Source organism: Hemiscyllium ocellatum (genome assembly GCF_020745735.1).
Source record: "Hemiscyllium ocellatum isolate sHemOce1 chromosome 40 unlocalized genomic scaffold, sHemOce1.pat.X.cur. SUPER_40_unloc_4, whole genome shotgun sequence".
In the NCBI taxonomy this organism is placed as follows: Eukaryota; Metazoa; Chordata; class Chondrichthyes; order Orectolobiformes; family Hemiscylliidae; genus Hemiscyllium; species Hemiscyllium ocellatum.
In genome coordinates, this window is record NW_026867532.1 from 228,116 (window position 1) to 240,847 (window position 12,732).

The 12,732-nt window shown below is 56.0% G+C and overlaps 2 protein-coding genes across 2 annotated transcripts; one reads left to right on the forward strand and one right to left on the reverse strand.

The window, feature by feature from the left end:
• Window positions 1-502: 502 nt before the first annotated feature.
• Window positions 503-12,219, forward strand: med19b (mediator complex subunit 19b). Its single transcript, XM_060822271.1, has 6 exons — window positions 503-838; window positions 2,708-2,830; window positions 3,064-3,197; window positions 4,010-4,106; window positions 10,998-11,092; window positions 11,851-12,219. The coding sequence occupies exons 1-6, from the start codon at window positions 592-594 to the stop codon at window positions 11,917-11,919; spliced, it is 765 nt and encodes a 254-aa protein (XP_060678254.1). The 5' UTR covers window positions 503-591; the 3' UTR covers window positions 11,920-12,219.
• LOC132808831 (uncharacterized) lies at window positions 6,934-11,932 on the reverse strand. Its single transcript, XM_060822270.1, has 2 exons — window positions 11,851-11,932; window positions 6,934-11,092 (listed from the first exon to the last, which is right to left on the reverse strand). Exon 2 carries the CDS (start codon window positions 10,887-10,889, stop codon window positions 9,171-9,173), a length of 1,719 nt encoding a protein of 572 aa, XP_060678253.1. The 5' UTR covers window positions 10,890-11,092; window positions 11,851-11,932; the 3' UTR covers window positions 6,934-9,170.
• Window positions 12,220-12,732: the final 513 nt, after the last annotated feature.

Below are 12,732 nucleotides of genomic sequence, written 5' to 3' on the forward strand. Positions count from 1 at the left end.
CCTGTCCCTCTATTGGTCGGCGTCGTACATGACTGGCGTCGGTCTCGACCAATCAGCGTGCGGGATGGACCTCACTAGACAGGAGGTTACGGGACCCCCTGATTGGACGAGTCGGACGTCCATCAGGGCCCAGGTTTCGTCCGGTTGGACAGGAGACAGACGCCCGGAGTACGCCGCCCCACGTCCTCAAACCCGCGTCTCCGATTGGGTGCTCGCCGGCGCGGCTGGTCATTGGACGGTCCCACCGCCGTCGCGTCCCACGACCCTGATTCGACGAGAGGGACCAACCCGCGTCGTCCCATTGGACAGGCGGGGAACCCGCCCACTCCCGCATTGGATGGGTCGAATGTCGGTCGAGGTGCGTGCAGGGAAGCTACCGGGGTCCAATTGGATAGGAGCGACGCCATTCAGCCAGGGGGCGGGAGGAAGGGTGGGTGCCGCGCTCCGATAGGACGAAGCGGACGTCCGTCGACACGCCGCATCCGCCCCGCAGGGTGGTCACGTGAGAGGGAGAAAAACAAAGATGGCGACCGGGGACCGATAAGGCGACGGAGCCCGACGGTGGTGGTTGTCTTTCGACCGGGAGGTGCCATGGACGCCATGAACACTCTCTTCTCGCAGAGCGACTCATCACTGTTGGGCACCACCTCGCCGGCCATGAGCTCGTTCGCTAAGCAACAGACGGTGTCGGTACCTGGAGGGGGCCCGAGCGCGGGGCCGGGGCCTGGGCCGGGCCCGCCACCGGCCGCCGCGGGGATGGACGACCCGCTTCGGAAAACGGGCGGGGCCGGGGGCGGGGTCCTCCACGAGCCCTTCTACATCATGAGGGAGTTGCCAGGTAACGGAGGCCCGATGGGCGGGTGGCCGGGCCAATGGGAGGGCTCCGGAGTGAAGGGCGCTCGGCCAATGGGAATGATTCTGCTCTGAGCGCTCGGCCAATTGGGAGGGAGAGGGGGGGTGGGACGCTCGTGGGCGCCTGGCCAATGGAAGGGCTCGGCTGGGCGGACCGGACTCTGTTGGTACGCCGGCCAATCAGAGGGCGGCGGTGTGGTCACTCAGCCAATGGGAGCATCGCCCTTTGTTGGGAGCAGGGCCAATGGAGGGGCTGCGCTCGGGCTGTTGAGCCAATTGGATGGCACCTTTCTAACACTGGGAGGAAGTGTCACAACACAACCCCATTCACCCCCCAGCGCCCTGTGTTACTGACTGTATCTCCCCTGGTGTTAATCCAGCTCCCTCACACTGTCACTCAGTAACCCCTCTCCCCCCAGCGCCCTGAGTTACTGACTGTATCTCTCCTGATGTTAATCCAGCTCCCTCACACTGTCACTCAGTAACCCCTCTCCCCCCAGCGCCCTGTGTTACTGACTGTATCACACCTGATGTTAATCCAGCTCCCTCACACTGTCACTCAGTAACCCCTCTCCCCCCCAGCGCCCTGTGTTACTGACTGTATCTCTCCTGATGTTAATCCAGCTCCCTCACACTGTCACTCAGTAACCCCTCTCCCCCCAGTGCCCTGTGTTACTGACTGTATCACACCTGATGTTAATCCAGCTCCCTCACACTGTCACTCAGTAACCCCTCTCCCCCCAGTGCCCTGTGTTACTGACTGTATCTCTCCTGATGTTAATCCAGCTCCCTCACACTGTCACTCAGTAACCCCTCTTCCCCCCCCCCAGGGCCCTGTGTTACTGACTGTATCTCTCCTGATGTTAATCCAGCTCCCTCACACTGTCACTCAGTAACCCCTCTCCCCCCCAGCGCCCTGTGTTACTGACTGTATCTCTCCTGATGTTAATCCAGCTCCCTCACACTGTCACTCAGTAACCCCTCTCCCCCCAGTGCCCTGTGTTACTGACTGTATCTCTCCTGATGTTAATCCAGCTTCCTCACACTGTCACTCAGTAACCCCTCTCCCCCCCCCCAGCGCCCTGTGTTACTGACTGTATCTCTCCTGATGTTAATCCAGCTCCCTCACACTGTCACTCAGTAACCCCTCCCCCCCCCAGCGCCCTGTGTTACTGACTGTATCTCTCCTGATGTTAATCCAGCTCCCTCACACTGTCACTCAGTAACCCCTCTCCCCCCAGCGCCCTGTGTTACTGACTGTATCTCTCCTGATGTTAATCCAGCTCCCACACACTGTCACTCAGTAACCCCTCTCCCCCCAGTGCCCTGTGTTACTGACTGTATCTCTCCTGATGTTAATCCAGCTCCCTCACACTGTCACTCACTAACCCCTCTCACCCCCCAGTGCCCTGTGTTACTGACTGTATCTCTCCTGATGTTAATCCAGCTCCCTCACACTGTCACTCAGTAACCCCTCTCCCCCCCAGCGCCCTGTGTTACTGACTGTATCTCTCCTGATGTTAATCCAGCTCCCTCACACTGTCACTCAGTAACCCCTCTCCCCACCCAGCGCCCTGTGTTACTGACTGTATCTCTCCTGATGTTAATCCAGCTCCCTCACACTGTCACTCAGTAACCCCTCTCACCCCCCAGTGCCCTGTGTTACTGACTGTATCTCTCCTGATGTTAATCCAGCTCCCTCACACTGTCACTCAGTAACCCATCTCCCCCCAGAGCCCTGTGTTACTGACTGTATCGCCCCATTGCAGTAGTTTGCGTTTGATCGTTTCTGTGTGCAGAATTGACCAGAGTTTCACTCAAAATTCTGAATGTTTTGCTTTTACTTGTTTTGCAGGGGGAACAGACCTCACTGGGAGCACAAATCTCATTACTCACTACAATCTGGAACATGCTTATAACAAATTCTGTGGGAAGAAGGTGAAAGATAAACTGAGCAATTTCCTGCCAGACCTGCCGGGTATGTTATGGAGAGATGTAGGTTTGGCCAACTGAAATCTGGCATTTACTATGTCCTGATTCACATCAAATTCGTAAATATGGGCTCTATTTGACCCTGGGAACTGGCTATCAGAGTAGGCTAACCAGCCCGCGATTCAGGGCCGAGTTTGTGACGTTAGAGTCCAGCAGTTTTGACCGAAGCTAATCCGACTGTAGTCTGGGCCCTCACTCTCCCCTCCGTCTCTCCTGCAGGAATGATCGATATGCCTGGTTCACAAGACAACAGCAGTCTGCGCTCTCTCATTGACAAACAACCAATCTGCGGCAACTCCTTTAACCTTCTGACTGGCACCTTGCTGACCGGTTTCAGACTGCACACCGGCCCGGTAAGGAACACCAGCGCCGCGAGGTCATACCGCAGTCTTCCCCCGGTGATTACCGCGCCAAGTTCACTGTCACTCTGTGTCTCCCGCTGTTCACCGTCACCATGCCAAGACTAGTGTCTGTCTGTGTTCACTTTACCCCTTCTGTGCATTCCTCTGACTGGGTTTATTGAGACAGTGTGTGTTTCTCTCTCTCTCTCTCTCTCTCTCTAATTCTGTTTGTGTTCACTGTCAGTCCCTCAGGGTATGCCTTCCTCTATTTTTTTCACTCACTTTCTGTTCACTGTCTCTCTCGGGATGTCTCTCTCTCTCTCTCTTTTTCTCTCTGTTCACTGACACTCTGTATCTGTGTCTCTCAGTTCAGTGTTACTCCCTCAGGGTTATGTCTATGTGTCTCCATTTCTCTTCCCTAGTACACTCAGGGTGAGTCTTTTGTTTATCTATCAGTCCGTCCACCTCCGTCCCTCTTCGTTGTCAGCTCCTCAGGGTGGGGGGGGTGTGTGTGTTCCTCTCCTGATTCCCCCACCCTCGGTGCTGCTCCCCTCTCGATGCCAGGGTCTCTTTCCTCTCTCGTACTAACCAAGGAACCGTGGATACCGGAAACGTGCAACAAAAATACACAAACTGCTGGAGGAACTCAGCAGGTCTGACAGCATCTGTGGGGAGGAAGCAGAGTTAACGGTTCGAGTCCAGTGCCCCTTCTTCAGAGCTGTGCCTTCCCTCTCCAACAGATGGGGCCAGACCTGCTGAGTTTCTCCAGCAACGTTTATTTCGGTCCCTTTCCCCTCCTGACTGCCTTTCCTGTCCCCCTTCAGCTGCCCGAACAATACCGACTGATGCACATCCAGCCTCCAAAGAAGAAAAGCAAACATAAACACAAACACAGCCGGACTCAAGACCCGGTTCCACCAGGTAGGTAACTGGGCAATGGCTTGTGGGATACAGGAGGTGTCCTCCCATTGGCGTCAGGTGGGAAGTGGCTTGTGGGGTACGGGAGGAGTCATCCCATTGGCGTCAGGTGGGAAGTGGCTTGCGGGGTACGGGAGGAGTCATCCCATTGGCGTCAGGTGGGAAGTGGCTTGCGGGGTACGGGAGGAGTCATCCCATTGGCGTCAGGTGGGAAGTGGCTTGCGGGGTACGGGAGGAGTCATCCCATTGGCGTCAGGTGGGAAGTGGCTTGCGGGGTACGGGAGGAGTCATCCCATTGGCGTCAGGTGGGAAGTGGCTTGCGGGGTACGGGAGGAGTCATCCCATTGGCGTCAGGTGGGAAGTGGCTTGCGGGGTACGGGAGGAGTCATCCCATTGGCGTCAGGTGGGAAGTGGCTTGCGGGGTACGGGAGGAGTCATCCCATTGGCGTCAGGTGGGAAGTGGCTTGCGGGGTACGGGAGGAGTCATCCCATTGGCGTCAGGTGGGAAGTGGCTTGCGGGGTACGGGAGGAGTCATCCCATTGGCGTCAGGTGGGAAGTGGCTTGCGGGGTACGGGAGGAGTCATCCCATTGGCGTCAGGTGGGAAGTGGCTTGCGGGGTACGGGAGGAGTCATCCCATTGGCGTCAGGTGGGAAGTGGCTTGCGGGGTACGGGAGGAGTCATCCCATTGGCGTCAGGTGGGAAGTGGCTTGCGGGGTACGGGAGGAGTCATCCCATTGGCGTCAGGTGGGAAGTGGCTTGCGGGGTACGGGAGGAGTCATCCCATTGGCGTCAGGTGGGAAGTGGCTTGCGGGGTACGGGAGGAGTCATCCCATTGGCGTCAGGTGGGAAGTGGCTTGCGGGGTACGGGAGGAGTCATCCCATTGGCGTCAGGTGGGAAGTGGCTTGCGGGGTACGGGAGGAGTCATCCCATTGGCGTCAGGTGGGAAGTGGCTTGCGGGGTACGGGAGGAGTCATCCCATTGGCGTCAGGTGGGAAGTGGCTTGCGGGGTACGGGAGGAGTCATCCCATTGGCGTCAGGTGGGAAGTGGCTTGCGGGGTACGGGAGGAGTCATCCCATTGGCGTCAGGTGGGAAGTGGCTTGCGGGGTACGGGAGGAGTCATCCCATTGGCGTCAGGTGGGAAGTGGCTTGTGGGATACGGGAGGAGTCATCCCATTGGCGTCAGGTGGGAAGTGGCTTGTGGGGTACGGGAGGAGTCATCCCATTGGCGTCAGGTGGGAAGTGGCTTGTGGGGTACGGGAGGAGTCATCCCATTGGCGTCAGGTGGGAAGTGGCTTGTGGGGTACGGGAGGAGTCCTCCCATTGGCGTCAGGTGGGAAGTGGCTTGTGGGATACAGGAGGAGTCATCCCATTGGCGTCAGGTGGGAAGTGGCTTGTGGGATACAGGAGGAGTCATCCCATTGGCGTCAGGTGGGAAGTGGCTTGTGGGTTACAGGAGGAGTCCTCCCATTGGCGTCAGGTGGGAAGTGGCTTGTGGGATACAGGAGGAGTCATCCCATTGGCGTCAGGTGGGAAGTGGCTTGTGGGATACATTCATCCCTGCCCCATAGGCAGGTACAGTAGTTGCTGTAGAATGATGATAGCCCGTTGTTTCTGTGCCAACCCATTGTGAGTGACTCAGTATATGAGGATTCTCAAAAATTGCTGCACGTTGTGTGATCGTTGGTGACCATCCCCCACTTCTGACCTCACGATGGAGGGAAGGTCATCGATGAAGCAGCTGAAGATGGTTGGGGCCTAGGACACTTCCCTGAGGAACCCCTGCAGAGATGTCCTGGAGCTGAGATGTCTGACCCCCCAACAACCCCGACCATCCTCCTGTGTGTGCCCGGTGTGACTCTACCCAGCGGAGAGTTTGCCCCCCGATACCAGTTTTGCCAGGGCTCCCTGACGCCCCACACTCGGTGGAAGGCAGCCTTGATGTCAAGGGCTGTCCCTCTCTCCCCCTCCCCTCTGGAATCCCGCCCTTTTGTCCGTGTGTGTGTGTCCGTGTGTGTGTGACCCAAGGCTGGAATGGGGTCAGGAGCTGAGTGGGGCCTGGGGGGGCCTGGACTGGGCCTCACTGAGCAGGTTATTGCTGAGCTGGTGCTGACTGGGAGCAGTGTCGATGTCCCCTTCCATCATGTTACTGAGAGGAGACTGACGGGGCGGGTTGGATTTGTCCTGCTTTTTATATACGGGACACACCGGGCCAACTGTCCCCATTGTCGGGTAGATTCCAGTGTTGGAACCGGACTGGAACAGATTGTGCTCCAGAACTTGCTGCTCCCCTAGCCAATCTTCAGTACTGTTGTGAGAATGTCGTCATAGCCTGTGCAGTAGCCAGTGTCTCCAAGGTTCTTTATATCACGTGGAGTGAATTGAATTGACTGTAGATGAGAGATCCGTTATTTTTAAGCTGTGCCGTAATTCTAGCTACTTCCACAAGGAGGCAAGTCCTCCGAGCATCCATTCCGATGGGACCTGACGGGATCCTTAGCATTTCAATATGATCACCTCAGGTTTGGTCGATCCTGCAGTGGATGCAGGCATGGCCCGGCCTTCTCAGATAAATTCCAGCAGGCCAGGCATCAATTGACTGGGTTCTCCCAACCGCGTCATTCTGTTAAAGCCAGGTGACCATTATCTGGCCGTAATATGGTGGCATCTGCTGGAACCTGCCACTGGTGGGTGACAATGTACACGCGCTAACTCTGAAACGTGCCTGGGCATGGTTTTCCCCATGCCCCCTGGGCTCTCAGCGTCCCCTCACCCCTTCCACACGTGTCCCAGCTACCAATGCCATCCTAATCCCCTTTCCCCCACTGTCCTGGATCCTATTTATTCCTCTGCACACGCAGGTCAAACGAGGCCTAAACATTTGCAGGTCTTGCGAAAAAAGAATCTTTTGCTGTTCTTTTTTATTTTAAAACAGACACAAGTGGTATTGGAAAATGTCTGCTGACAGGCTCAAGAGTTCATAGAATAGAATCCCTCCGAGACAGACCCTTCGGCCCAACCAGTGTGTGCTGACCATGAGCCCAAACTAAACTGGTCCCACCTTGGCTAATATCCCTCCAAAAATCATCTCCTCACAAACTTCTCCAGGTGGCTTTGAAACGTTGTAACTGTATTCACACCTACCCCTTTCCTAAGAACAAAGAAAATTTCACAGCCCAGGGACAGGCCCTTCGGCCCTCCCAAGCCTGAGCTGATCCACAGGTACCGTCTAAACCTGTCGGTCACTTCCTAAGCATCTGCTCCCCACCCACTCATGCATCTGTCCAGACGCAGCTTAAATGAATCTCCCGTGCCTGCCTCTACCACCTCTGCTGGCAACGCGTTCCAAACACCCACCACCCTCTGTGTGGGAAGTACTTACCGCGTGTAGCCCCCTTAAACTTTCCACCTCTCACCTTGAAAGCGTGACCTCCCGTTATTGAATCCTTCACCCTGGGAAAAAGCTTGTCTCTATCCATCCTGTCTATACCCTTCAGGATTTTGTAAACCTCAATCAGGGTCCCCCCTCAAGCTCCTTTTTTCTAGTGAAAATAAACCTCACCTACGCAACCTCTCTTCATAGCTAGCACCTTCCATACCAGGCAACATCCTCGTAAACCTTCTCCGCACCCTCTCCAAAGTGTCCACATCCTTTTGGGAATGTGGCGCCCAGAACTGTACACAGTATTCTAAATGCGGCCAAACCAAAGTCTTGTACAATTTTAACATGACCTGCCAGCTCTTATACCCAATACCCCGTCCGATGAATGCAAGCATGCTATATGCCTTCTTAACCACTCTATCCACCTGTGCAGCAACCTTCAGGGTACAATGGACCTGAACTCCCAGATCTCTCTGTTCATCAACGTTTCCCCAAGGCTCTTCTGTTCATTGTATAATTCGCTGCAGAATTAGACTTGCCTAAATGCATCACCTCACATTTGTCTGGATTGAAAGCCATCTGCCACTTTTCTGCCCAACTCTAATCTATCTATACCCTCCTGTATTCTCTGACAGTCCCTTATGCTTTCTGCTACTCCCCCAATCTTCGCGCCATCTGCAAACTTGCTGATCATACCAACAGTGCCCTCTTCCAGATTATTTATGTATATCACAAACAACAGTGGCCCCAGCACTGACCCCTGTGGAACACCACTGGCAGTTCAATCTGCATACGAACCACCCTTTAATTTAAAAAAAAATTGCATCTCATCTTTTTCTTAAATCTTTCTCCTCTCATCTTAAATATGCACCTAATCTCATAATCACCCAACCCTAGTGAAAAAGGCACCCTATCAGTAGTCCTTGTATTTCGGTAAGGTCACCTGTCAACCTTCTACACTCTAGTGGAGAAAGAAACAAAAGTCTCCTTATAACGTTTTTGCTGTGGAAACAGTCTGCACCGCCCCTCTGAAAACCATCCCACACAGACCCACTCCCCTGCTGTACATTTCCCACGGCCAATCCACCCTAAGCTGCCCACGTTTGGACTGAGAGAGAGGGAACCCACACAGACAAGGGGTGAAGAATGTGCAAACTCCACACAGACAGATGCCCGGGAGGGGTGCAGACGAACCTGTGTTCCTGGTGCTGTGAGGCAGCAGGGCTAACCACTGAGCCACCCCTTCTCCCTTGTTGTTCTCTCCACCTTTTGAGGCATTGTATCAGGTGCCTCCTGGACGTCCACGTACACCACGACACCACCAGCATTGCCCTGAATTGATCCCCTCTCGTTATCTCACCGCGATGTTCCTGCAGGTTAATTACACATCACACCGGGTTTCCTCAGTTAATCTGTGTGGTTGAGTTTTGACCTGACTGTGGAAACCTCCCTGTGCCAGGAGCTGAGCTAACTGCTGTTTAGTTGTTGTGATTATACTCACACATCCTTCCTTGAACATTTGAAATTCTGCAGTAGCCAGGCCCTAGCTGTTGTTTTATGATGACTGCAAAGTCGTGGGCTGAGATTGCCACACGTGCTGCTTGTCCTCTCTCGGATTTGCCCACCCCCAGATTCAGACAGGCAGGCTGTCAGGAATCTCCACCCTGATCAGTTCGGAATCATTCTAGGCCATGGGGAGTGGGGGGATGGTGTGGGATACTGGGGGAGTCTGTCCTGTGTCCATGGGGAGTGGGGGGATGGTGTGGGATACTGGGGGAGTCTGCCCTGTGTCCATGGGGAGTGGGGGAATGGTGTGGGATACTGGAGGAGTCTGCCCTGTGTCCATGCGGAGTGGGGAGATGGATTGTGGGATACTGGGGGAGTCTGTCCTGTGTCCATGGGGAGTGGGGAGATGGATTGTGGGATACTGGGGGAGTCTGTCCTGTGTCCATGGAGAGTGGGGGATGGATTGTGGGATACTGGGGGAGTCTGCCCTGTGTCCATGGGGAGATGGATTGTGGGATACTGGGGGAGTCTGTCCTGTGTCCATGGGGAGTGGGAGATGGATTGTGGGATACTGGGGGAGTCTGTCCTGTGTCCATGGGGAGTGGGAGATGGATTGTGGGATACTGGGGGAGTCTGTCCTGTGTCCATGGGGAGTGGGGGATGGATTGTGGGATACTGGAGGAGTCTGTCCTGTGTCCATGGGGAGTGGGAGATGGATTGTGGGATACTGGGGGAGTCTGTCCTGTGTCCATGGGGAGTGGGAGATGGATTGTGGGATACTGGGGGAGTCTGTCCTGTGTCCATGGGGAGTGGGAGATGGATTGTGGGATACTGGGGGAGTCTGTCCTGTGTCCATGGGGAGCGGGGAGATGGATTTTGGGATACAGGGGGAGTCTGTCCTGTGTCCATGGGGAGCGGGGAGATGGATTGTGGGATACTGGGGGAGTCTGTCCTGTGTCCATGGGGAGCGGGGAGATGGATTGTGGAATACTGGGGGAGTCTGTCCTGTGTCCATGGAGAGATGGATTGTGGGATACTGGAGGAGTCTGTCCTGTGTCCATGGGGGGATGGATTGTGGGATACTGGGGGAGTCTGTCCTGTGTCCATGGGGAGATGGATTGTGGGATACTGGGGTAGTCTGTCCTGTGTCCATGGGGAGATGGATTGTGGGATACTGGGGGAGTCTGTCCTGTGTCCATGGGGAGTGGGGGATGGTGTGGGATACTGGAGGAGTCTGTCCTGTGTCCATGGGGGGATGGATTGTGGGATACTGGGGGAGTCTGTCCTGTGTCCATGGGGAGATGGTGTGGGATACTGGAGGAGTCTGTCCTGTGTCCATGGGGAGATGGATTGTGGGATACTGGGGGAGTCTGCCCTGTGTCCATGGGGAGTGGGGGATGGTGTGGGATACTGGGGGAGTCTGCCCTGTGTCCATGCGGAGTGGGGGAATGGTGTGGGATACTGGAGGAGTCTGCCCTGTGTCCATGGGGAGTGGGGAGATGGATTGTGGGATACTGGGGGAGTCTGTCCTGTGTCCATGGAGAGTGGGGGATGGATTGTGGGATACTGGGGGAGTCTGCCCTGTGTCCATGGGGAGATGGATTGTGGGATACTGGGGGAGTCTGTCCTGTGTCCATGGGGAGTGGGAGATGGATTGTGGGATACTGGGGGAGTCTGTCCTGTGTCCATGGGGAGTGGGAGATGGATTGTGGGATACTGGGGGAGTCTGTCCTGTGTCCATGGGGAGTGGGGGATGGATTGTGGGATACTGGAGGAGTCTGTCCTGTGTCCATGGGGAGTGGGAGATGGATTGTGGGATACTGGGGGAGTCTGTCCTGTGTCCATGGGGAGTGGGGGATGGATTGTGGGATACTGGAGGAGTCTGTCCTGTGTCCATGGGGAGTGGGAGATGGATTGTGGGATATTGGAGGAGTCTGTCCTGTGTCCATTGAGCTAGTGTATTTGATTTTGACCTTGTTCTCCCTTCTCCCCCCCCCCCCCTCAGAAACACCCTCTGACTCCGATCACAAGAAGAAGAAGAAAAAAAAGGACGATGATCCTGACCGGAAGAAGAAAAAGAAAGAGAAGAAAAAGAAGAAGGTGAGGAGGCCAGTGTCAGTCCGACAGGGACCGGGGTGGGGTGAGGGGGGGTCACAGGAGGGGGTGTGTCAGGGACCGGGGTGGTGAGGGGGGGGTCACAGGAGGGGGTGTGTCAGGGACTGGGGTGGTGAGGGGGGGGGGTCACAGGAGGGGGTGTGTCAGGGACCGGGGTGGTGAGGGGGTGGGGGGGGGGTCACAGGAGGGGGTGTGTCAGGGACCGGGGTGGTGAGGGGGGCGGGTCTCAGGAGGGGGGGTGTTAGGCACTGGAATGGTGGGGGTGGGGGGGGGGGGGTCACGGCAGGGAGTGGGGACGGTGCTGCTGACCCTGTGGGGCCTTCCGTTTCCCCTGACTGGATCGCTTCGTGTGGACCCATGACGCAGGGACACTGCCTTGGGGTTGTGCCTTATCCCTGGGGGAGAAGGGGAGCTGACCTCTCTCTCTCTCTCTCTTCCCCCCCCCCCCCACATTTCCTGTCCAACTGGACCACTCTCAAAGGGGCTGAACCTTCACTCCCGTCCCACCCTGTTTGAGGGAGCGACACTCACAGGGGACGGCCGGACTGGTGGGACAGGACCCTCCAGAGTCTAACTCCCCCCCCCCCTCTCCACGGTGCTCAGCAGCGACCGCATCGCGCCCACAAACTCCCCAGGGTGGGTGAGTGTCGGGGGGGGGAGCTAAGCGTTGGGAATACTGCAGCCAGGATCTCGGGGGGGGGAGTGCTGTGTGACCTGATTGTGTTGTCTGTGTGTGTGTGTAGAACCGTCACAGCCCGGAGCACCCCGCCATGAGCAGTTCACAGCCCAGCAGCAGCAGCAGCATGCGGTAGACGCTGTCAGATTCCTACCTCGGGGTCTGGCCCCTCTGGATTACAGCGGTGCAGACAGAGAGATGCTGACCTGTTGGACCAACGCTCGTGGAGAGAGGGAGAGAGCAACGTGAGATGCAGCAAGTGTCTGGGTTCAAGAGGGAGAGGAATAGAGAGAGAGAGAGAGAGAGAGGGAGGATGACCAGCAAACATGAGAGGGGAACATCGACTGAAATGCCCCCGATGGTGGGTTTGTCTAAATGTTGTTGTCTTTTTCCAATTTAATTTTCCTTTGTACAATAAATTTTTTTTTTAATTGTTCACTATGTCTGCTACTATTCACAGTTGTTTCCAGTGTCAGCTCCCAGGGACAGGGACAGCACGGGGGGGTTAGATACAGTGTAGGGCTCCCTCTACATTCCCCTGACAGTGTGTCCCCCTCCCACTTTATACCCAGTATCAGCATCCAGCGCTCCCAGGGACAGGGACTGCACGGGGTGGGGTTAGATACAGTGTAGGGCTCCCTCTACATCCCCCTGACAGTGTGTCCCCCCTCCCACTTTATACCCAGTGTCAGCATCCAGCGCTCCCAGGGACAGGGACAGCACAGGGGGGGTTAGATACAGTGTAGGGCTCCCTCTACATCCCCCTGACAGTGTGTCCCCCCTCCCACCTTATACCCAGTGTCAGCATCCAGCCCTCCCAGGGACAGGGACAGCACGGGGGGGTTAGATACAGTGTAGGGCTCCCTCTACATCCCCCTGACAGTGTGTCCCCCCTCCCACTGTATACCCAGTGTCAGCGCTCTGTGCAACATTAAACACTGAAGGGTTT